This window comes from Tachypleus tridentatus, chromosome 7 (assembly GCF_004210375.1).
Source record: "Tachypleus tridentatus isolate NWPU-2018 chromosome 7, ASM421037v1, whole genome shotgun sequence".
In the NCBI taxonomy this organism is placed as follows: domain Eukaryota; kingdom Metazoa; phylum Arthropoda; class Merostomata; order Xiphosura; family Limulidae; genus Tachypleus; species Tachypleus tridentatus.
The window spans coordinates 55,848,444-55,875,367 of record NC_134831.1 but is presented as its reverse complement, the minus strand read 5'-3'; the positions used below and the strand labels follow the sequence as shown (position 1 = coordinate 55,875,367).

The 26,924-nt window shown below is 34.1% G+C and overlaps 1 protein-coding gene across 2 annotated transcripts in view; it reads left to right on the top strand.

The window, feature by feature from the left end:
- The first annotated feature begins 231 nt into the window (after positions 1-231).
- Positions 232-26,924, top strand: part of LOC143255703 (uncharacterized) — a 150,315-nt gene continuing 123,622 nt past the window's right edge. The window contains exon 1 of one of the 2 annotated variants that reach the window (XM_076511776.1): positions 232-853. In XM_076511776.1, coding sequence (XP_076367891.1) covers positions 698-853 — 156 coding nt within the window. In that variant the 5' untranslated portion in view covers positions 232-697. The remainder of the gene's footprint in view (positions 854-26,924) is intronic. The other variant, XM_076511777.1, reaches the window with a different exon arrangement.

The following is a 26,924-nucleotide window of genomic DNA, read 5'->3' as shown; positions in this document are numbered from 1 at the left end:
CATTCACAGTATTACGCCTTTTGACTATGCGCATGCGCATATCAATCAAATAGGCAAGGTTTCAAAACGAATTAAAATATGCAAGAAACAATCTTAACCTTTAACATCACCGGGGGTAAAAGATTTATTACTATTCAGACCACTCGCAAACAATGAGTGAAATTCGTTTATGACTTTAAAAAAAAATCATGTTTAATTTCAATATTTAGTTATACTTTACAGAAATAAAGTTCACTAAACTATACCTGTATTAACACTATACAGGTACGTTAAACAACAGCAACCATCGTTCAGCTGATCTTGACGTAAAACAAACCACTACAGTGCCAGGACCAGATAAGCGTGGTTTCAAATTCAGTGCTTGGTTTCCATGGCATTCTTGACTGATAGTTAAAGGCGGAGTGATGACTGTATAAGCTATCCTATTGGTTAAAGTTTAGAGACCAAGAGCCTCGAATGAGGTTATTTTCTGTGCTTTCTGATTGGACTATTTTTCTCGACCGAAGTAAACCTAAGCGAGGCTGTAACGTGGCGACCTTTCAACTTTACTCCAATGAACTGTTATCCTTGCGCGTTTGGTAGACGTGGTCGTATGTTTCTACTACCATACAGATAGTAAGATTACAAACCACGAGTTTTAGTATTCTTCGTTGTGCAAACCAGAGAGGCAGAATGTTGTTAAATACTTAATTATGCAATGGCATATAAGTCTAGAGAAGAAATAGTGGGTAAAAGATTTCTTTCTGTTTGTACAACAGGAAAATTGAAGCTCTCAAAACTTTGTGATTGGGAATGGCGAGCTGGGACTGTGCGTGCGGCTTCACACAAGGATACACGGCATCGAGATTTGGCTGTAAGTTTTAATTTGTTGTAAATTAATTTTAAAATAATAACAATCGGTTCTTTAGGGTTTATTTAGTATAGATGTTACGTCACACGCAAAATAATGTTAGCCTATTTTCATAACGCTTTACGTTTTTTTTTACTTCCGTATCGAGTATATAATTATGTATAGTACGAAAAGAACGCTAATAATAAAACTTAAGTCGACGAAAACTAAAAATAGATGTGTAGTTGTTTTGTGAATTAGTGATTTTTATTAACTTTGATAAACTAGAGAATACGTAAAAGTATAGTGTGAATTGAAAAAAGAGAGAATATTGATATAATGAAACCTCTCAAGTGGAATCATTTTGTTTGTTTTTTTCTGATAACACTTTCTTGCCTGAAACTATGTACAGCAGTTATTACATCTAAACATTTGTGTATGTGTACAAAGCCAGTGTTTATCACCATTTTCGTGTGGTTTCAGGTTTGTATATTAATCACCAGTTTTAATATTAGTGCCTCGGCTTTCCACTAATTCCATATTCAAACGTTTACTTTTCAGTGGCTTTAATATCTAGTGTAGACTTTAAAAAATGCCAAACTTATCGGTTCTGCTGTGAGTTTTCCACTTTAAATAATTCCCCACTATCACGGTGGTTGATTTCGGCAATTTAGTAGATTCTCTGAAACGCAAACTAAGAAGAAAAAACCAGTTCCTTTTACGGTCTTTGGATCGTACAACTTCACTTGTCCACTCTGGGCAAAAATCAGATCGTCTTAATATCCCTTGATACATTATGCGTGATCAAAAGATTTTCAACATCGCTAAAAACAGTGCGAACAAAGAGTTCAATGTGTCAAAGATGCCTAGTTTCAAATGACGAAAAGTTAAACTGTTAATTGTATCTCTCTTTCTTTCTCCATATATCATGGCCTGGTGGTAAGGAGACTTGACTCGCAACATGTGGGTCGCGGATTCAAATCTCCGTCACTCCCGCTCTTTCAGTCACGGCTGTGTTGTAAAGTAACGATCAATCCCTCTGTTCTTTCACTACTAAATTAGGAATGGCTAGCGCAGATAGCCAGCGTCTAGTTCTTTGCGAAATTCGAAACGAACAATCTATATGTACGTAGATAACGGTGAAAAATAAGGAAAAACACATTATAATATAATAGTATACAAGAATTAGCACTATGCTACCCAACATAAATCATTGCGTTAGGTATTTGTATAGTTTTAAAGAATGAAGATTTTTAACGAATGAACCAACTCAGTAATGTCAATAATTAGGGTTTTCTTTTCTTGTTGTTTTTTTCTATTTCATTTATTTATTACTTTATAGGGTAAAGAAAATGGGATAAATGTATTGAAAATAACGTGTATTTTAAAAAATCAGTTCCAGCGAAATATCCTTGGAAAAGTTGTTGGATTTAGGATTTCTCTCCCTGTATGTAGTATTGCTGCTTCTGGAAACTATATTTATGATGAATATTTTAATAAAGACAATTATTTCTCATGCGCTAACGACCTATGGATTAGTGAAGGCCTCAAGAAATAAGTTTTCTGTCATTATCGCAATGACAAACTATTTAATTTTCTTTTTATATGGCAAGTTAACGAATTATTTTGTTGTTAATTTTTTTACGTTCGATAATAATTTCTGCCGATTTCTTCATGATATCATATGAAAGTCATATTTGAAATTTCGTTTCTCATTAACAATAGAAGCTGGTTAATCCTAACGAGATTTATGGCCAAAAATTATTTTACTTCAAAAGACGCTCATGGTTTAAGAAGTTGTATTATTGTTTGTTTATTTTCTGAAGATTTAAAAAGTTATTTTATTTTCTTGTTCTGTTGTAAATAAACAAAACGATTAGGTTAACAGTACAAAACAGTTTACGTTCTATTAGGTAGAGAAATAATTCGTGAGCGTTTTTAAATAATTTCATTCAAGCATTACATGCAAGACTATACAATACTTCAATGCATGAACACATTACACCCAAAACATTTATTATGATACTTTATTTCATGTAATACCTAAGTATATAGTATGCATTGTTGTAAACGAAATTGCAAGAAATTAAATGCGAAAAGCAGATGGTGTCGAAAATGCTCGATTTTGTCCACTTGACATTCCATTTAATGAGCTGAAAATGAAAGCAAAAATTAAAGACATATGAAAATCAAACACACCATCTATTAGAGCAAAAAATTATCTACCAAATGACATGAAATATTTTGCGAAAGCGTTTCATTTATGAATATATTTTTTAACTTGAAAAAACGCTCACGAATTATTCCTCAACCCAATATGATGAGCTTAAGTGTTTCTGAAAGTGATATTGTATATTAATAAGTGCTGTATTTTTTATTAGCATAAATAACGATTAAAAATAAAATATAGAAAATTTTAAAACAGATAAAGGTGTTCTTAAAAGGTTCAATTTGCCTAACCCTTTAATGCATTGTGAAAATTTCACGTATTCTGTCACATAGCAATATAACTGAATAATAATAATAACAGTAATGTGATTATAAATTAACACATTAACTAAATACAAAGTGACCGACTGGTCACTTCGACCGAACCCGTACAAATGAATGTCAATTATTTGTGAGAGAGGTTATGTAGAATATTTGGGATGCGTTTCTCGTCATACAAAGTCTGACAGTGATGTCTGTAACGTATTATTATATTACTGACATTGTCTTGTTTAAATGCTTCACATTTTACAGTGCTTTTTCAAATTCTCAGGTTTGATCAACTTAAATGGCAGCTGGCAAGAGAAGTAAAAAAAGTTATATTTGTCTGTTTTGTTGTTATTTTGTTGTGTTACTTTGTATGTAACGTTTTTGATAAAAGAAATTAAAACAACATGTAGTACTAAATAATCATCTTCCTTTATTGAATTATTAACTTTTAGTATAACTACTTTATTAGAAATTGATTTTTTTGTATAAAAGACATGTTTATTGAAAGCTTCCCATATTTTGTGAAGATAAATAAATCGTATTGTATCAGACGATGTATCGATACAATACTCGCATTGCATCTCTGTATCGCTACATGTTTCTCGAGTATATAGTTAGGTGTTAAAATTGATAGATTACATTAGATATAGAGAATACTGTTGGATATTGTACATTTTCATAATAGGATTATATATTCATTATTTTGATATTGTTTGAATGTGTATATTTTCATACATTTTATAATAAAATATGTATAATATTGTGTTTCACCAAATATGACTTGTTTGCTCGTATGCTTTTTTTTTCTTAATTATTTATTGCCAAAGAGAAACTAATCAAAAATGGGGAAGGAAAAAATGTATCTAAACTGCATCGTCATTATGGATGTGGTTTTTCATAGATTATAGTATAGTAGTTTACCACATAACTTTTCAAGATCGAAAAGTTAGTTTCAAATATGTAATGTTTTGAGATATGTATTTGTTAGTTTCAGAAACTGCCAGTTGTTTATTCAACAATCTTAATGAAAGTTTTTGATAATCAGTTATGCAATGAGTGGTGAGTTGGCAGGACATAATGTAAAAACATTGGTAAAATACAGTGGATGACAGTGATGTAACAACAGTGATTGTTTTGCAGTTGAAGAATTTATGTAATTAAATCTTTACTAACGTTTAAGATTTTTTTTCCTAGTTACACAACACCTTTATTTTTAATTATTTCACGTACAATTTCTTGTAATATTAATTTCTTTCTAATATTAGTGATTTATTCATATTAACTGTTCGATTTGTTTTGATTTCGCGCAAAGCAACAACAGTGTCATCTGCGCTAGCCGTGCCTAATTTAGCAACGAAAAACTAGAGGGCAGCTAGAAATCACTATCCAACACCAATCAACTCTTGGGCTACTCTTTTACCAATAGCTAGCTTGACCAATACGTTAGAACGTACCCACAATTTAAACGGCATGCATATGGAGGATCCGAACCCGAGACAAGATGTCGAGTCATATGTCCTAACCACATGGCCAGTCTGGGCCTGGCTTAACTACGAATATTAGCGTGTTGGTAAAATTACTCATTTGACATCGTGTCGATAATTGCAGTATCACTAAACTATATAAAAAACTTTTAATTTTATAGTATGTTTGTGTTTACCACTAATTCGAGCCATCGTTGATTCAGAAATAAACAATTCGTAGTAAAGAAAACATAAGACATCTCACTTTTGTTTGAATCTCAGGGCCTTTCTCTTCTCCTTTTCTTTTTTTTGAGTTCCAAGCGAACTTAGTACAAAACAAACTACTTAATTATATTATATTTTATTTAAGAACTTACTTTTTTTTTTTACTGTTGTGTGTGTAATGTACATAAAACGTTTCCTTATTATGTATTCACAATTAAAAGAAAAACTTAAAATGTGTGACTTTCTAACTTTTTAATTCGATAGTCTGTTCATGAGTGACGACTCTCGACGTCTACGGGATATTTTATTGTGTGAAATTTTTTAATCCTTGCAATGAAGAGGCTGTTAATCGAAAATTTTATTCTAACAGTAGAGGTGCAGTACGGTTGTAGTTATCTCAACATGCTTTTGCACACTTCAAGCGCGCCTACTTCATAAAAAGTCACTTGATATATTTTAAATCGTTGATTGAATTATGTGAGCACACTTATACTGTTTGTATTAATAAACTTTACATAAAAATCGCACATATTTATACGTGAATCACTAAGATACCAAGATGCTAAACTTTTGAAAAGTGGGTAATGTTTGTGATTTTATCGGAATTAGAGCCTCATTTTATTTACGATATACCATGCAATATGCTCCGCATTTTCAGCTGTGGGCGCGAAGTAGGCGGCCGGCGTTGCTTGCTAGTTGCCCATCCTATAGTCACCTCTTCCAAGTTACGGATGCCCATCCTTTAAACCTGGAATATTTAACCCAGCAGTGTAGTCCATGTATCTCATAAGGAGGCGTTTAGGCTGAAAATACCATATCAGATTCTAGTATACAACTTCGTTAAAAGTGGAGTACGCAAAATACGATCGTGCTAGTTTCTTGCCAAGTTAAGCAGACTCGCGAAATGAGTTGTGTAACTTTTATCGCTTTTGCGTTTTAAAATAAAATTCTGTTTTAAATGAGCTTTCAAAGTACTTTAATTGTTTATTTATTTTGCTTATTTCTTGAATTTCATGCAAAGCTACACGAGTATTATCTGCGCTAACCGTCCCTAATTTAGCAGTGTAAGGCAAGAGGAAAGGTAGCTAATCATCATCACCCACCGCCAACTCTTAGGCTGCTCTTTTACCAACGAATAATGAGATCGACCGTCACATTATAACGCTCCCACGGCTGAAAGGGTGAGCATGGTTGGTGCGATGGGGATCCAAACCCGCGACACTTGGATTACGAGTCTTGCGCCTTAGCCACCTGTCCAGGCCGGGCCCAAAATACTTTAATTCAAATACAGTTAGAAACATTTGTGTATAGGATATATTTTATTGAGACAATAAAACTTGTAAGCTATTAATTAGAAATCTACTTTGAAATTTAAAACTCAAATAGTCCGAAACAAATTATGAAAAAAAGTATGTGAAAATATATCATAAATGAATATCGTTTGTACCGTATTACATGTAAAGTATCTCCGATAGCGAGGATACTCAACATTGTTATCATTATAAATTATTGTTTTACTCATTTCCTACACCGATATATTGAGTTATCTATATTAATTGCTGGGCTCATTTTGGGTCCTGATCTGTGTAGGTTTGGAGAGAAGTTAATGATAGTATATTAAATATTTGTTTTGATTTAGATATGCAACTTGTTTGCCTCTTTCAATGGATAAAACCAAGAAAGGTAATTCAAACCTTAACGTGATACGAATAGTGTGTGTTAGGTGTATGATCTTAATCAGAAAAAGGCTTTGTAACTCCAGCGTATTATTACAAGTATATTAATTAGTTCTCTATTAAAATAAAATACACATCATAAGCAAATGTATGATAATTTTACTATTGTGTATAGCGTTTTAATGTTCATTATTCAAAGAAAGGGAAATTCATGACAGAATATTCATAAAAGATTGAAGAAAAATAAAATGAATGCAAAAGATGACAAAACGCAAAAATGTACTGTGTATTTTGAAATAGAAAAATAAAGTTTCCAAGTACATATAACTTAACGAGAGTACTTTGAACAAATTGTTGCCAAGCAGTAACCCTGTATGGACAGTAAAACATCGTTGTTATAAATAATTGATAGTTCACATAAGATTAATGTATTATGTATATTTTAATGAACACTTACCGTCACACAGTAATATTTTTTCAGTATTCAACAGATGTTGATAAGAATGTTAAAATGCCTATTAATGTACAGTAAGATTGGGATTCACATATTAAATACGTACTAAGTCTTCTCTGTATATAAATAAGCGTCAGGACTACGTTTCATTTCGAGTAAGATTCTTCGTAATTATTTGATCATACGTATCAAGTGTTTGATTCTCCCAGTAGATTAGTGGTAAGTTTATTGACTAACAACGCTAGAATTTGGAGCAGCAGAGGTCGGATAGCGCGTAGTGTATTTTTGCGCTAACAGAACAGTATCAAGACTTTGACCCAATATAATTTTCAGTGATAAATTATTTCATAATATTTTTGTAAGCTTTGTATTACGTTCAAAACATTCTTTGAGATTGATTGTCATGGCTGTACTGCTTTCTTTTTGTAGTTCCGTCCTTCTTTATCATTCGGGTAGATAAAACGGGTTAATTACAATTTGTAATTGTCTTTCCTCTCCTAAGCCTATTTTGTATATATTAAAACAGGAAGTTATGTTCAGTTGCAGTAATTACCTAAAAACCTATCTGTTATTACGTAAAGACAGAAAGTTACTTCTACAATTAAAGGAGAAAAAATTTTACCATAACACAGCGGTTTTCAAACTTTTAAAGCTTGAATACCAATTTTTGGTTAACTTTTTGTTTTTCTTATTGAAATACAAACCCAGACCTAATTAACACGAAACGAAAATCTAGTAGCAAATATTAATATATTTAACAGTTACTCATTATTAAGAAAGGATGTGGTGCCTTTTCTGGCACAATCAGTTGTTAGTTTCAAATTTTAAAAAAGGTAGTATTAGTTTCTATGATCCACTTTACTGCGTCATTCTGTAATTTAAAAAAAAATGTAAATTTTTGTCAAGTTGAATGGATTAAACCACTTGCGAACCTATGACGTCAGAGAGTTAGTATAGAATTGAGTAGAAAAGCGGAAAGATCAAAGTTTACTTGTTATAAGTTTGCAATTTGTTATTGTTTTTGCGTACCACAGTGTTGGGGAATCACGACTATAAAACAGTGTATAAATGTGGTTATGTTAATGTCAGTAGTACCTATGTATATACTGTGACCGAGTGCGAATTAGTTGTTATTAGCGTATGGACTGTGGGAATTTCTCGCAAGAAAAAAAAAGAAAAGAAAATACGCTTTGTACTTTGTAGACGTGGGTGTGTTATAAAAGTGACTGTAAAATCCCACTACTAAATTAGAACAGCCTACTAGTTGGCAGTGGATAGTTTTGTCTAGCCTTCCCGCTAGTGTCACTAGTCCATTATTTAAAGGCCCGGCATGGCCAGGTGGTTAAAGCACTCGACTCGTAATCCGACGATCGCGGGTTCGAATTCCCATCACACCAAACATGCTCGCTGTGTAGCCCACGAGTTGGCGGTGGGTGGTGATGACTAGCTGCCTTCCCTCTAGGCTTATACTGCTTAATTAGGGATAGCTAGCGCATATAGTGTTCGTGTAGCTTTGCGCGAAATTCAAAACAAATCAAACCATTACTTAAAAATTAGACAGCTTGTGCAAATCACCCTCGAGTAAGTTTGTGCAACATTCTACAACATCAACAACGCCGTAATACTATATTTTGAACTGTGTCGTTAAAGATATTTTACAGTTTTTGCAATTCAGCGTAGATTTTAATAAGATGAAAGAGATGCAGACTCGATACTTTCAGTTCCCTGTTAATGTTTCTGTATCGCCTGGGCGTGGCTTCCTTTTTTGTTACAACAAAAAATAGCGAATCTTAACGTAGAGTCTCAAAAGGTCCGATAGGTCCATTTTGTTGATGTAATATATTAATTACTGTGTCGATTACCAACTCTAACTAATCTGTTCACTTTTGAATACTATTAGTGTTGGTTTTAAACATCTCTTTTGCTTGTCGCTGCTTTCTACTTATCGTGGTACATAGTATGTGATTTCGGTCATCTTGCAAAATTTTCATGAAATCGAAAACCTACAACGGCTTTGTGTTATTTTTCTAACAAGTGATAATATTAAGTTAGGCTGTACAGAACAATCAAAGAATAACTTAAATTATGGTGTTTTAATAAGAGACTTCAAGCTGAGCCCTTAAGTAACGTTTTGTAGAGGTGATTTTACATCTGTACTCTAGAGTTTCACCTGAATAAGGAATATATATTCATCAGGAACATCATGAGCAGACTTGCACTAATCTTTTGTGGTTCCTCGAAAATAAACAGATATTTCCAGATCATCTTTAGTGTACAGTGTTTTAATCGACGAGTTCCAACGTGTCTCCCAAGAGCACCCCTATGATACTTCATGGTACTGCAATCACTTTTAATTTGCAAACTATTCCAATTTATCAATCCTTCTTCATCAAATAATTTATCGTCCATTTCAGCACGGAGGGAGTGGGCGTTATCAGTTGGAAAATGAAGCCAAGTCAGATGTACTATATCATGTAGTGAATAGTATCTTGGCATGTGGTCAGTATAGTGTGTGGTATTAACATAATCTTGGTATTTCGCGGGATTTAGAGGTTGGTACGTCTATTATGCATTTATTCCTGTCTACACTGTATTTACAGAACTGTCTTATGTGTCTTGTTTCATTATGCAAATAGGGTTGAATCTGATTTCAACTTCTCAATGTAAATGCATACCCGTTGCTTGAGCCCAGCGTGAAGCTCTTGTCATCTAATAACAGAAATGTTATTTCTCATGTAGTTTCTGCTCTAGAAATGTTTTTGGCGTCGGCTTTGTACTCTCGTCACCATTACAAGCAGTTAGCTGCTACGAACTTAAGATCTGTTCTCTCAACAGGTACTTACTCAACGATTGTGGGGAGTTAGAATTAACAGAAAGCGGTTGCCTGTTGATATCGTGAATAACTGTCTGCTTTTTCTAGATGTCTGAGCAACTGTAACATTAGCTTGGAAGAGAATCCTTATGTTTGCTAACGTCATTTTTGAAACACTTGTATCCGATATCGTGACAACCTGCTGTGATTGGCTATCGTACATTAATCTGTGTGAGCTATGTAAAACATCTAAAAATATTTCATGATGTTGTTGCGTATTATCTTTTATCCAGTATGAGTCTCAGATTTATTATGATATGTACGTTAAGTATTACGATTTCAAATAGCCGGAAATTTTAATTTAGAAGTTAATTGAATGTCGAAATGTATCAAATTTATGATATTAACCAACAAGACTGGTACTCATAATTTTCCTTCTTAACACAAGTATATTGTATTATACAAACAACAATACAATTTATAATTACGGTTATTACAAATAATGATTTTTATACAAAAGTTTTACAAACTTACAAACAATACTGGAACTGAATATTTTATCGACGGTTCACGGAGAGCGAATGAATTCTAATTTATATGCAAAAGTTTAACAAACAATATTAAGTCATCTATCTGGTCAGAAACTGAACAGTTTATTGACGGTTCACGAGGCGCAAATTACTTTTATGTTGACATACTTCACTTGACGGGAATACTAAATAGATCTATTCTTCGCATGGAATCTTTTTCCAATGACAATATATAATATCTTCGTAGAAATATTAACGTTCGAGGTTAATTCACTGAAGTTAGTGATGTTAGAACTTTATAAACGTTCCTAGGCAGATGTCTGTAGTTTTCTAATTTATAAGCGTTTATCACAATGATGCCGCCTCCGATGCTTACAGTGTACTGACTGTAGCGACTAAACAATATTATAAAACTGTATGTGGAAAAACGGCTGGTATGGGTAGAGAAAGCACTATGTTTGCTCTTCTACATCGTACTTTCTCTACCCATACCTGTCCCCCGCTAGTACAGCGGTAAGTCTACGGATTCACTACGCTAAAATCAGGGGTTCGATTCCTCTCGGTGGACTCAGCAGATAGCCCGAGGTGGCTTTGCTATGAGAAAACACACACACACACACACACTCAACCCACACCATATATATTTTTCTCTACAAGTGGGTTTTCTCGTCATCTCGGAATATTCTAAAACTGTCTCTTCGCCTGTTGCGATGGCTAGCATTTATACTTATTGGACGAGATTTTCGAAAATTCGCTTGGCAACAATATTCTTAGATACACGCGTGCTTTCGTAAACATATACTGTTGATTCTTACACTGGATAATCTTCTACAAATTTATAGAACAGGTGGGACATGAGCAATACACCTTTAACCGTAAATCCGTTACAAGGTCTAGTCATAGTTTGTGAGAATTTGAGGCATTTAAAACTAAGACAAGATATATGAGACCACTTTATATATAGAATTTACTGATCACATAAACATATTTGCATAACAATAAACCGAAGAAGGATGTAAGTGGCATTATGTTTTAATGGTAGATTTGTCTTGTAAAGTTTTATCAGTAACAATATTAAATATTTTGATATTATTCTTTACTTTTCATGTGCAGCATTTTGACGGCATTGAATTGTACTCGTGTGGTATGATATTTTAGTAGTTTCAACCTCATGCGAAATATAGGCTAAGCGATCAGGTTATAGATTGCAAGATTCATTCAAACATTTAGAGGCATCCTTCGTCAACACGGCTACTCTTAAGCAAAGAATGAAATTGACTGTCACATTTATAACGCACTAACAGCTGGAAATGTGGGGAGTAATCACCGACATATTGCAACTCAAACTTGGATCTTTCAACCCGCTGACAGCAGATTATTTACTGAATCACGTTACTTCATGTTCATTTCAACTGTCTAGGTGATGCCTTTGTACTTTTTAAGTTTGATCTATTATGCACAGTCATAACAAAGTCCTATAAATGCGATGTTTGATTGTCACAGTGCGTAGAAAATTAGCACGAATACTGCCTTTGAGATGTTACGAGATAAATCAGTACAGGTTTTCCATGCCTTTGAAGTGTTATGAGGATCGTTTGTACAGATATGTTTTTGTTTTGACGCATAGCAAACAAAATCAATACACATATTCCTTGATTTAGATATATTATTAAGGAAAGCAACACAAGTACTCTGGTTTGAAAAGGTTGTGAGGAAAAGTAAGACATGTTTGCTTTAAATGTTGTAAAGAACATCAGTGCAGATGGTACTTGCTTTAGACGCCTTAGGGAGAAAATCGGCTCAAGTATTGCTTGGTTTTAGTCTCATCGCATGGAACGTGAGCATAAGTAATTTATAATACACTCCTAATTTATCGGTAAGTAGCAAAAATATCTCATCTTTTAGTTGAATTTGAAAAAAATATTTTAGTGTTATACAGTAAAAAAAAAACAACTTTCGAATCAGTGTCATATCTGGAATTTTTAAAAATTACAGCACATGTTACTTAGTATCTTCTTAAACGCCGATAATCTTAGGTACTTGAAATAAAACGAGTGTTGAACGTTTTGTCGCATCTGACTCGTTTACGTCATACAGTGGTGGGTGTGTCACAAGTAAGTAGGTAAACAGTATACGTCAGCGCAATGCCACTGACTAAACCTTATTTCAAAAATTGGACGGTGGGTAAATGCACGCACTTTAGAATGATATTGTCTAAATGTTGATGAATTCAGGCACATAATACGTTAAAAATACAAATCACCAAGAAAGATTAAAAAATATGGCCGATTCTGTATGGTAAAGATTTCTTTTCTCGTTCAATAGAGGAGAAATTGAATTGAGAAGTTCATTTGTGACATAGAGGCGTAATACATTTCTTGATTGACTCTCCACTATAGGCTGCGGTTTCGACGGATGTCATAATATTATTTACATATTTTAATCGATTTAAGTTACTATATGGTGAAGTGAAACCCAGTCAAAATCCCGTAGATATTTTTGTTTCTGTTAGTTTAGTTTTTTTTAAAGTTAATTGTTTCATCTAATATAAAATTTAGAATTGAACCTTGGTGACTATAAACAGGGTTTTATTTCCTTCGATTATCCTTAAGGTTAAATTAGTTTATTGGTCTGTAACAACCCTCAATTATCCGCGGATTAATGAAGGTTGTCATATTTAACTCTAATATACGAAATATTGTCGTAATGCTTTTCATTATTGGCAATTCTATTATAGAAGTTATTTTTGCATTATTTAATATATTTACATGGTTTACTATGACTAGTTAGTAAAGTTTTTCTACCAATTTCCTACAAAAAAAAGTTTAACACTGTGTTACAGCGTCATACATGGTATTTATCTCTTCAGACACGATAGATAAGGTTTAGGACTACTGTATTATGTAAATAGTTTAACGCTTCCTCTTCCCTCAGACGCGATAGATAAGGTTTAGGACTACTGTATTATATACATAGTTTATCCCTGAGACGCGATAGATAAGGTTTAGGACTAGTAAATAGTTTAACGCTTCCTCTTCCCTCAGACACGATAGATAAGGTTTAGGACTACTGTATTATATACATAGTTTAACGCTTCCTCTTCCCTCAGACGCGATAGATAAGGTTTAGGACTACTGTGTTGTGTAAATAGTTTAACGCTTCCTCTTCCCTCAGACACGATAGATAAGGTTTAGGACTACTGTGTTATGTACATAGTTTAACGCTTCCTCTTCCCTCAGACACGATAGATAAGGTTTAGGACTACTATGTTATACAGTAAACACCGTTCATGGCTTATATCCTGTGCTAGGAGTATATCGATAAGGTTTGGAGAAACTGCATTACATATATATATATATATATATATATATATATATATATATATATATATATATACACACACACACACACTTTAGTATCGTACACAGCCATCTATCTATCTTTAGGTTAGACTTGTGATTACTGTTATATTTATCAACATTACTCACAGCTGTCTCGTATTTGTAGGTAGGGCGGGTAAAGTGTTTGACCAATATGTATGAATCTCTCTAATTTACATGTAGCAATGTTTTAATCGTTCATAATCATTGTATACATAATTTATTCATATAGTTGACATACATGTAAAATAATCTCATGTCGTGGGGATTTTTATAGCCAACACATTATTATCGTATTTGTGAATATATATTTGTATACAAGTTCATTACGCTAATTAAATTTTGTAAATAACCGTTTTAACGTAACTATAACGAAAAAATGGTTTATAGGAGAGTTGAATCCAAGCCTTCAGTGATAGCAAGATAAGAATAATCAAAAGTGAACGGACAAGAAACTGAAATCAATTTTAAAAACTTTAGAGTTTGTTTCACTTTATATTTTTTGCATAAAACTACATACTCATTACCTGCGTATAGTTAGGCCTAATTTTGAACTTTTAAACTAGAGGGAAGGCAACTGGTCAGTAGTACCCACCGCCAAGTTATCTGGGACGAATTAATGGTTTTAGCACACACCCAGCTGTTCAAAAGCGCGTGACGAGTTTTTGCGATTAAGATACACTAATTGTATAAACTTTGACTTGGCAATTTGAAAGCGTTCACCAGTAGGCTTAACTTCACCTAAATTTAAAATACCAGTAGGTTGTTGAATCTTTGTAGTTTTTGTAATTTTCTACTTTGTAGATCTCTTGAAACTGAGCACCAGAGTTTGGCCTGTTGGAAATTAATTAAACCCTTTACTCTTGTTTTTAATAACTTGCATCTTTTAGAAACGAATCGTAAGTTAGGATATTTCCGTGTCTAAAACAAATAAGTCATCGTTTTATTGGAGATGTAAAGCGTAAGTTACATGACCGAGCGAGCACGTCACAACAAACACACCCATACTCATAACTTTTCTTGACAGCTGACATTTTCTTTGAAGGTTTGAGCAGTGAAAGACCTATATCAGTATATCTTGTATAAATCGGTCTCTGCATTTCAGTTTCGACCTTGGGACGACCACCCCCACGTCTTTTATGGGTATCTCTACAAATTAGTGTTAAGTAGCGATTGCTGGGAAATACCAAGCGTGATTGTCTGAGAGGCTCCACCTTCAAGGAGGCCAGTGACTCTTGTCACATGTGCTTGTGGTATATGTGATATTACTACCGCACTTACTCTTAAGGCTAGCGGAAGGAAAGTAGTTATCAAGACTACAAACTGACTGTGGTCTGTGTGATTAACAATATGACTTTTTTAGTGTGATTGGGAACTTCATTGTCTCTCTAGAGTCTAGAGGGCGGGAGTATTTTATAAAACTTTTATGGTAGTCACAAGTGTGTCTTAGCCTATTTTCTGAAATAACATTTTCCATGATTGTTCTAAAATCTTTAACATCTTAATTTTTAATTATCGCAACATGAAAAATTTGAAGACTAAGTCGTGTTTTGTATTTCTTTTAAAACACTTTGTGAAAGTAAGTAATAAAAACAAGAAGAAGAAACACTTACGTCATACAGCTGAAGTATGAGTACAGACAGTTGAATTAATTATACTATCTGAATAACATTTAATCAAAAATAAAGAAACCTTAGGTCAAGAACTTTGGATATAACCATACTGTGTCATGATTAAGTCAGTCATAATTTATCATATTATAATCGCGAAATTTAAATAAGTGTTAACTTAAAACATTATGAAATGAACATATTTTGTCTAATGAAAGTAAAGGCGTTTACAAGATGTTGAACGTTACGTGTAACTGGTTCTCACATTATTATAATAATGAAATGTGAATGAGGTCACCTTAGGATTACATCTTATTGTGCTGAAGATATCTTAAGTTATTAAGTTGGTCGGGGGTCAGACAAAAACAGCTTTGAATTACAGAATGTGAAATGTGAGCAGTGTTTGGGTATGGCATGGTATTTTCGTTTTCTTTACAACATATCTTTTATGTTTTGTAAATAAATTGTGAATTTAAAAAGCGAGGAGATATAAAAGTGCACGTTGCATGGGAGAGTGAGGACGTCACTTCACACACTTGTCCCGAGATTTGCCGAGAACTCAACCTCATCATGCAAGGCTGCCTACCCGTAGCGAGTAGCTTCCGGATTCCCGTCCTCTGTTACAAAGTTCTCGGTGTACGAGTTCAATACCCTGTAGGGCCTCTCCAACGGCCACAATACATGTACATTCCCGCTCTGCAGCTGACGGCTTAGGATTAAATAGGCGAGGCTAGCGCTGGTAAAACATCTTGGGTCTATTGATGGGAATCAGTTTCAAGATTATAGAATATGAACATTTTTCAAGTGAACGTAAACCGTAGTTAATTTGACACAAACATGTTACAAACTGATGTTTAAGATGTACTTTGTTATATTACCAGGCATAAAAGTGTATTTTGCGTTACATTTGTATTTGTTTATTTTTCTCGCACTGATTGATTCATCTAAACTTTCTAAAGATATGAATACCTGACGTTTTTAGCACGATTTGTTAAAGGGAAAGATAGAATTATAGTTCATGGTAAAATATATTCAACGGTCATTATTATTTCTGGAACATTAAGGGAACTTACTATGCTTAAAACTTTTGGGTTAATATAAAATTCGATAACATTTTTTGTTTTTTGTCGAAAGACTGTTAACAGTAATCTTACTCGTATATTGAGTTGTTTATGCTTGTTGAAACACGAGATCCAGAAAACTAAAACCTTTGAAACTGGTTCAAAGTTTTACGTAAATAATCCTGCAGAATGTATCGCCTATTGCAATACGTCGTAGTTCTCTACTGCTAGTCCGTTGCATTAACGAATTCATGATTTTGCAAAACTTTTTTTCATTTTGGTCTTCGTGAAAAGCGTGTGTACATTCACCTCAAGTGGCAATTAGCTATTAAAAGATTAGTCTTTTAGATTACAATACGTTTATGTTGATATCTTAATGCTGGTGATTTCTACTGCAGTATTTACTTCAGCTTGACAGGATCCTCATTAAAATATATACTCTTCAAAAAAGAAACGCAAAAGGCAAAATTTGAGACGAATTGTTAACAAGTTTATTCCGGGTAGTTCTGTATGACATGTGTGAAACTTTGCACAATCACTGCTGAACATCCAAAGTCTGCAAAGGCAAAGTCCACGCTCACTAGTTGAAGTTTAACGTCACTCAACGTCAATGACGAGTATGCCCCCCGTGAGCATCAATAACTGCTTGGCATCTCCTGCCCATGAAAGCGATGAGATGACGAATCACATCCTGTGGAATGGCTGTCCACGCAGCCTGCAAAGCTGTTGCAAGCTGAGGTAGAGTTTGCGGTTGAGGTTGTCGCCGTCGCAGACGTCGGTCCAACTCGTCCCAAAGATGTTCGATGGGGTTTAAATCTGGTGATCTGGAGGGCCAGGGAAGAACGTTGATGTTGTGGTGTCTCAAGAAGACAGTGGTGAGTCGGGCTGTGTGAGGACGGGCGTTGTCATGTTGAAAAACGTTGTTGACGTTCACCATGATGGGTTGCACATGGGGCCTAAGAATCTCGTAGACGGTTGCGTATGGTCTGATCGGAAATCCTACGCAGCCCTGGTATGATTGAGGCAGTAGACGTCGCAGTGGTGGTCCTATCCCGAAGGTGACGTAACCAGATGTAGCGATCTTGTGCAGGCGTGGTCACACGAGGTCTGCCAGATCGTGGACGGTCACGAGTTGATCCATGTTGTTGGTGACGATTCCATAGCCTTGTGATGGTGCTTGGGTGGACATTCACAGCTCTGGCAACATCTGATGGAGATTCGCCTGCTTCCAAGCGACCAATGGCGTTGTTGCGTTGTACTTCAGTCAGTCTTGGTGTAACTGTATTGCGTGTCGGTGGCTTAACACTGAGCTATGGAAACCGAGAACCCGTCACTTTTATTGGGATTTTGCACATGTTGCACTTACAGAACATGCAGATCTCTCAAATTTATTGGACACGAATGCGTTTTGGCGAAAAATCCGATGTTTTCCTCCGTTTTCAAAGTGCACAACTTTTATTGTCATTTTGGTCTGACAATCAGTGTCTTAAACGTGTAACATCGCATACTCTGAGCTTGTAACGTTGTTACATATATTTCTCTTTAAAATAAAAAATATCCCTTTTGCGTTTCTTTTTTTGAGGGTCGCGGGTTCGCATTCCTGTCACGCCGAACATGCTCGCCATCCCAGCCGTGGGGGCGTTATAATTTGACAGTCAATCCCACTATTCGTTGGTAAAAGAGTAGCCCAAGAGTTGGCGGTGCGTGGTGATGACTAGCTGCCTTTCCTTTAATTTTACACTGCTAAATTAGGGACGGCTAGCACAGATAGCCCTCGAGTAGCTTTGTGCGAAATTCAAAAACAAACGAACAAATTTATAAATGTATATGTTGGAATACATGCAATAACTTGAACAGATATTGGACACTTATGTAAATATAAGGCCTCTAGGCTTGAAACTATAACATATGAGGGAACCACAGCCTGAAGAATTGGCACTTTACCAGGAATCTCGTTATGTAGTTCATTGGAAACAGCGGTTTGCGTTATATCTTTTTTTAATGCTTTGTTTTGGAATTTGTTTGTTTTGGAATTTCGCACAAAGCTACTCGAGGGCTATCTGTGCTAGCCGTCCCTAATTTAGCAGTGTAAGACTAGAGGGAAGGCAGCTAGTCATCACCACCCACCGCCAACTCTTGGGCTACTCTTTTACCAACGAATAGTGGGATTGACCGTAACATTATAACGCCCCCACGGCTGTTAGGGCGAGCATGTTTGGCGCGACGCGGGCGCGAACCCGTGACCCTCGGATTACGAGTCGCACGCGTTACGCGCTTGGCCATGCCAGGCCTTTTTTTTTTTTTTTAATGCACATGGAATAACTTTCTGTAGGCTTTTAGTACTGTGTCACAATACAATTGAAATTTTGGTTTGTAAATTGTGTTCCATGAGGGCCTGGAAAGTTAATTTTTGTCCTTTATTCCTTTTAACAACCTGTGTGTAGTAAGAAATAAACATTAACTAAATCATCTATGCACTAAATCTGTCACCAGTAAACTTTGACAGAAGTTAAAGGGTAAATATTTATAAAATTTTTTGAACTACGTAAGTGGAATTGTGCAAAGTTACATGCATATTTTTAGTAATTTAGTACGTGAATATTTTTAAGAAATGTTTCTTTGATGAAGACATTAAATCGGAATCACTTTTTTTGCATCTGGCAACAATATTATGGGGATAGTAGGTAAACGGAGATTGTACTGTCCCACTACTCGCACTGCTTGCTTAAGAATTTGATATATGGTTAAAAAAGAGAGAGAGAGAGAACTAACTATGCAGACGTCCAGCAGAACTTTCAAACTTGTAAGGCCTTGTTTTCATACAACGTTAGTGTGTCATCATCGTCTTATAAAATATGTAGAAACAAGATCATCGAGTGCTGCGAAAAAATATCGTATTTGCTTAACTCAAAGCCCTAGTATCAACTTATTTACAAAAATAAAAACAAAACGTTGTAGGATCACGTAAATGGTAGTGAAATAAGAAACTATTGATTTGCTCAGTGATTCTCTCACTTTTAGATACTAGAAATACTGTTTTTCTTATTCTCGATTTCGTTACATTATGTCGGTTCTCTCAACGCTGCAGACATATTTGTTCCAGCAACTTTTGAAGAAAATTATTTATATAGCCGTGTAAAATATTCTTAATTTGTAGAAGATTTGAATTAACGCTGTATGTGTTTTGTTCAGCATTCTTTGCATGGTTTCCATATATATTACCATGTAAAGGCCTAACGAAATATTTCCAAGAAAGATATTTTATTTTTGTTTCTATATAAAGCCTTGCTTAACAATATGAAATAAAATTATTTTGCCTTTATTTTCGTACTTTAATACCTAAATATCGAATATCTTACCAAAACATCTTAACGAAAGCAAGATGTTTTTAAGCGATTTAGATGGATAACTGTATCTAAATATGTAAATTATAACAAAACATTTTTATTTATTTTTGTTTTAAATATTTCAATGTTTTAACGAATATGCTGAAGTGTGAAAGAAACGTCATACTGGACTTATTTTATTTAGCATAAAAAAGAACGAACTTCCTATCAAGATATTCAAATTATATACAAATTGATCTTTTCGTAATGTTACGGACTGCTATTATAGGTTATTTACATAAACTGTTAAGAGAAATGTCATATAAATGGATGTTTTCTTTGGGAAATACATTATCGCAAAACTTCTTGACAAAATGTGTAAAGTATGTTATTAAAAGTTTGTTCTAGAAAGTCAGGCGAGGTGCAAGAGTCGTGGAATAAGAATTATAGTTGGAATGTTATTTCTTTTAGTGTTAATACCATACATCAGGTACTTATATACTGTAAGTCTCAGCACTGAAGTGAAACAGCGCATGCAAGTCACCTTAAAACTTACAATAGCGTAGAGGAAGTAAACAGTTTGGTTCTATCACTCATCCAATGAACACATAAATATTTAATAGACGCAATGTATAGTATTTTCTATAATATGGAAATAACATCCAACATAATTTGTTAGTATGCTCCACAGTCAACACACAAGTATATGGATATATTACTTTTTTCAAGAGGCTAAAATGCTTTGCCATTTAAAAATGGATACATACGTATCCACACATTTACACATTTTTTAAATTTTTATGGTAACAGAAGTTTTCGATAGAGATGTATTAAAAATTCTAACCCTGTCTTTGTGTTCCCAAAACGTTATCTGCATTGAATTAACTGTCTGACTGTGTAATCAGTCAATGATTTTTGGGATAATTGGCATTTTAATTTCTTTCAAAGCATTCCCCCAAAAAAATATATTGGAGTTCAACTACATGATGATTACCTAATGTAAAATCGCCCTCTATCTAGTCAATATCAATAGAAACATCAAAATTAAAAACCACTACAAAAAATAGCCATCATCAATGTTAACAACCTAAAAACAAGCAACTGCTAGGTGTTAGTGAATAGTAAATAATTTTTCTATCCATGTGAACAGTAAACTTCAGCTTAGGAAACAGACATTATCCTAATTGATCTGATATCATTCATGGGACGTCATGTGTGGTAATAAATAATGATTTGATAATATCACTTGGTGCCATGTAATAACAATTTAGAATTAGAATATAAAACTGTTGTCTTAAAGTCGTACAGTGGAAACACTTTGTACTTTCAAATTAAACTAACCAATCATTGTTACTAAGCTGTAATTGTCAAGTCATTTATTACACACAGCTAAAATAGTCAATTATGAATTGCACTTGTCAGTGTTTTAGGTTTAGTATATATAGCTTATAGGTCAACCAGAAACTTCATTTGTTAATCTCCCAAATTGCCAATCACAATCCCATATGGAGGAGCAGAAATGTTTCTTCTGGGTTAAAAAAAAATGGAAATCTCCCATTGATATGTTGTTTTGGGTGCTGTCTGGAGTTGCATAAATGTTTACATTTTAAAATAGTGTCAACTAGGGAAAAAAGTTAGGGAAACACTGGTTTAATGTCAACCAAAAAATGAATCGATGTCATGTTGGTTACAGCATACTAATCAACCAGGAGCTGCACTTATACACCCCAGATTCACTACACAGCTTAACGGTCAACTAGAAATTACAATTGTCAATGTTCCAAGTTTAATTAGCTCAACAGTGAACGAAAACTGTACTTGTCAGTCTTTGATCAAGTACAGCTTGAGAAGCTACACTTGTCAGTGTCTTTGATCAAGTACAGCTTGAGAAGCTACACTGGTCAGTGTCTTTGATGAAATACAGCTTCAAAAGCTAACACTGGTCAGTGTCTTTGATCAAGTACAGCTTCAAAAGCTAACACTTGTCAGTGTATTTGATGAATTACAGCTACAAAAGTTACACTAGTCAGTATGTGTGGCTGAGTGTGAAGAATTTGTTGGTAACTTACATTTAGTTGCATCTTATGTAAATTTTTCCAAAGCTTTCTCAAAATCATATCTAAATTTTTTGCTAAAACTTTAATCTTTAAACTCACCATATTTGCAGCTTTATCTCAAGATATGTCCCTCGACAGATTTTTCTATATTTTATAAAACTGACCTAAAAAATGTAAAACAAAATCTTAAAATTTGCAGATAGGCTTTATATACAGTAATACAGTTGAAAAATTATCAGTTTTTGTGTATTTCATCATTGTCATCAATAGTCATGTTGGTTTGTTACCGAGCAAAATAACACAAACTTACAAACAGAAACTACCATACTTCTTAAACAGGAGAGAAATATATTATTTAATAAAAGGAATTCTCAAAGTTCTGAATTTTGATGTATTTTTATGTTATATATATTTGTTGTTGTTTTTTTTCAGCCACATACAGTTAACAATTCCAGTTTATTAGGTCTGTTATTCATATATTGTAATTTATGTACATTTCCCCTCAAATTATATTTAGCCATTAGTGTTTTCTTTGTATCATGATGAAAGAATTATCACAATGGAATACCAAACAATTAAGCAGAACTCAACAAGACACAGGAAATCGAATGTTGAGTGCTTGTAAATAGTTGACTGTTGTGTTTCAGGAGTAAAAAAAAAATGTGTAATGTGTGAATATTTTATGTGTTTTATATACAATACCCAATATCTATTTTTGAATATTTTCCCACATGTTCCATATAATCCTCAGTGTATAATTTGTGAAAATTTTATCATATATAACAGTTAGGTGTGTAATTTATAAATATTTTCTTCCAGTGACATCTGTAATTGTGGGTGTATAATTTGTAAGTATTTTCTTTTGTATTTTATACAACTTGTGTAGCCACTGGGCAGATTTTTTTCTCATATTACATAAAATGTTAATCGAATTTCATTATTACAGATTGCATACATCTGTATCACAACAGATGCCATGTCTGGCACCACAGATATGTTTTGTATAGCTGTATATGTTCATAATGAACTCCCAAATGTTCGACAGCAGTGCAATGCCAGTGTGGCATTGGCCAGGTGGTTAGTGCTCTTGATTCCTAATCTTAGGGTCACAGTTTAAAATCCCTGTCACACCAAACATGCTCATGCTTTCAGCCATGGGGCATATTAATGTGATAGTCAATCCTACTTTTAGTTAGTAAAAGAGTAGCCCAAGAGTTTGTGATGGGTGGTGATGATCAGTTGTCTTTCCTCTAGTCTTACACTGTTAAATTAGGGATGACTAGCACAGTTAACCCTCTTGTAACTTTGTGCAAAATTGAAAACAAACAAACAAATCAGCACAATGTCACCAGTGAAAACTTATGACTGAAAATATGCTACAGCTTATTATAGCAAGAATGTTAAATGATGCAGATGCAAAGGATACACATTTCAAAGAAGAGAGTTTTCATTTTTCTCTGTAGCGTTGGAAAAAAAAAACAACTAAAAACATTCCCACAGCAGGATGTCTAGGACAGCAATGGGCTTTCAAAGCCCCAAAGTTAAGATAAAGAACCTTTCCATTGAAAAAGGCATTGTGAGTAATCTGGGCATATTTACTGGATTATTAACAAACAATAAACAGGATCACAAGCAACAAAATCACAAAATTCATGCTCTCCCCATAATTGTAAAGTCCTAGTTCCAGTGGCCTTTTGTTTACTTAAATGTAGCCTAGTTGGGTGATAATCGATATTGTGTGGAAGGTTGCCACGGTGTATGTACAGTCTAAGAGAGACCTCTTTGTCCTTTGCAGACTCTTTTTTTAAGACGAGGATTGCACTGGACAGTACTTTGTAACTGTGTGGTCATCTGACTATGCTCCATTGACAATGGTGGAAAGAGTTCCAAGGGTATAACACAAAACCCTGTACATGTATCTTATGAACTATGATTAATCCCGTCGCTAGTGTGTAATATAAGATTTTTCTTTCATGTTTTAAAGTCGTCAGTGTATAATTGTATGTTGTTAACTATATTTGTCATATTACGTTTATGCCAAGTTAAGTACAACCATTGGTCTGAAATTGTTTCTATTTTTTAATATTTTCTATAACTATCATCATTTATTCACATATCTGTATCTACCATTTCAATGAAAAGTCGAATAAAAGTATATAAGGCACTTAAGTTATGTTTCTCGCCTGTATAAGAGCATTTTGGTTGCTATAATTTATTGTAAACGTTTTTAGTAATTGTACAATGTGATTTGTTCAAGTGACTGTGCTAGGTAATATCAGGTAACGTTTTTACAAAATATTTTGATAAAATATTGGTTATTTTATTATTTGCACGAAAAAGTAATTCCTAGTTTTATAACTTCTTTCATGATAATGAGTGATTGACAAGAAATGTATTTTGCAGTTTACTTGTGGAAGAGAATTATCCATATTTTCTCACGCAGTGAAAAGGTGCAAGCAGAAGAGATTGCGCCCAACTATAAATGAAGAACTTGGTAAAGTTTCCTATAACAATAGAGTCATGAGATCATATGAAAAAAAGAATAACATTCCTTGAGATGGCAGTAGTCGCCATCAGTAAAGCCTAAGAGCGTACCCTAGAGGCAAGGCCCCATCCTCCAAATGGACGTTATGTGATTTCTTCAACTATAAAAAAACATTAAGGAGACCAAATAACATGTGTGACATGTATGAAGGTATAACCAGCTGCAGGAGACCTTCCAAAAATCGTCTACCTGATGAGATATATATATATGGAAGTTTATTAACATAGATTTATCACGACTATAATAAGGTGTTATCAATATTTTAATAATAAATAAAATTGTGCTACGCATGATTTATTTTTGTTCAAAGACAATTTTGCTGTAACTTAACAAACCACAATGGTGAGATTTAGATGAAAGATGTTACGTACACTAAAGATAATAGTCCTGATGTCAGCGCTTTCTGTAAGAAATTTTCCATGTGTCATAGACCCGAATTCACGCAAATAGAAATTGTCACCACAAATACTGTTTGAGTGTGTGTGTGTTTTTATAGCAAAGTCACATCGGGCTGTTTGCTGTGTTCACCGAGCAAAATCGAATCCCTGATTTTAGCTTTGTAAATCCGTAGACTTACCGCTATCTCAGCGGGGGACGATACTGTTTGAATAAGATATATTTATTTGGATAAAATTTCAAAGTCTGATAACAGACTATGAATTTTACCGTCAATTCCATAGAATTAATAGTCTGTTACCATAAAAAAAAAAATCATATTCTGCACCATATGCTGGAGGAACAACTGCACACGCAATTCTGTTCGCCCACCAATGGTTTAGTGTACCCCTTAAGATTTATACGCTAAATATCAGGATTCGATATTCGTGGAAGACACAACGTAGATAGTCCACTGCGTTTATTCACAGACCCTTTAGTTTTATATTAATAACACATACATTTTTTTATAAATGGACTTTAACATTTTTTTGGCCCGGCATGGCCAGGTGGTTAAGGCATTCGACTTGTAATCTGAGGGTCGCGGGTTCGAATCGCCGTCACATCAAACATGCTCGCCCCTTTTAGCCGTGTGGGCGTTATAATGTGACGGTTAATCCCACTATTCGTTGGTAAAAGAGTAGCCCAAGAGTTAGCGGTGGGTGATGATGACTAGCTGCCTTTCCTCTAATCTTACACTGCTAAATTAGAGACGGCTAGCGCAGATAGCCCTCGTGTAGCTTTGCGCGATATTCAAAAACAAAACACTTTTTTTTTTCGTAAGTTTGTCATTGGAAGCTGAATATATCGTTAAGTTGTGTTTTTAATACTTGTTAAAATTCTTTTTATGTAAGAAAAAACTTGACTGAAATATTTCAGGATAAGGTAATTTTTTATCTTGTTCATGTAACGATGAATATTTATATAATTTTTAACTTAATTTGTATTGTGTCTGTATAATCCTTCTTATTTATACAACTTTTATGATGCATATACACTACTTTTTAAGATAACGCTGTACAAAGAAAGTAAAAAGTTTAACACGTAATATCATCGGAATAGTAAGTGGATGTGACGTAATATTTACTTTTGATCAAAGCAAACTACCATTTGTATGGTTGACCCTATGGTAGAGCTCTGGCTTTCAGAGCTGATGAGCCGAGTATAAATCTGTGCAATACCACAAAATATTCTCCACAATTTAAGCTTTGAACGCATTATAAGAATGACAGTCAATTCGTTAATGTGGATGGGTGGATTTTATGCTGCTACATTGGTTGTCTTTCTTCCGGTCAGTAGTTCAAAATTAGGAACGGCAGCAAATAGCAGTAGTAGTTGTCGTAAACACAAAATATAATACAATATTAAATGTCATCCTGGTAAAGAGTATGGCTGTTGTATTGTGTTGTTCTTATCTTTGTATTTATAAAGATTAGAATGTATTGTTTCATTAGTTGACGGACGCTATTATCGGCTTCAAATCCAATGTTATCACACGAGGTTCAGCACACTAAGAATATTTGGTTTAGCCCTAAATCCCAATATTGATTAAGCCAATAATGTAAATTTATCTGTATAACAGAGCATATAATTAGAAAAAATACTAAATTATCTTGTGTTGTTAGTTTTGTGTATGTATGAGAATAATTGTGTGTCGCCAATCCAAGAATAATATTGCCCTATGTTGTGTTAAGGTAAAATCATTTGTTAATTTGATAATTGCCTATTTTTTAAATAATTGTTTTTTCTGTGTTGATGATGGGAAGAGGTTATTGAAGGAAGTAAATACTGCCAAAGCTGTTCAGATGCTGGAAACTAAATTAACACACGGAAAATTAACAGTTTATTTTTCTATATCCAGATTTGTGGTGAAAAGCTAATCTATGTACTAGACAACCTAATTCGTTTGGTTAAACTAGGCTACATAATGACCACTGATACAGATTGTCTCAACGTAGATTTCAGGACATTATGTATGAAATAATTATCGAAGAACGTAAAATAAAACGAAAATCAGACTTGATGAAATAGTTAAATGTCGAG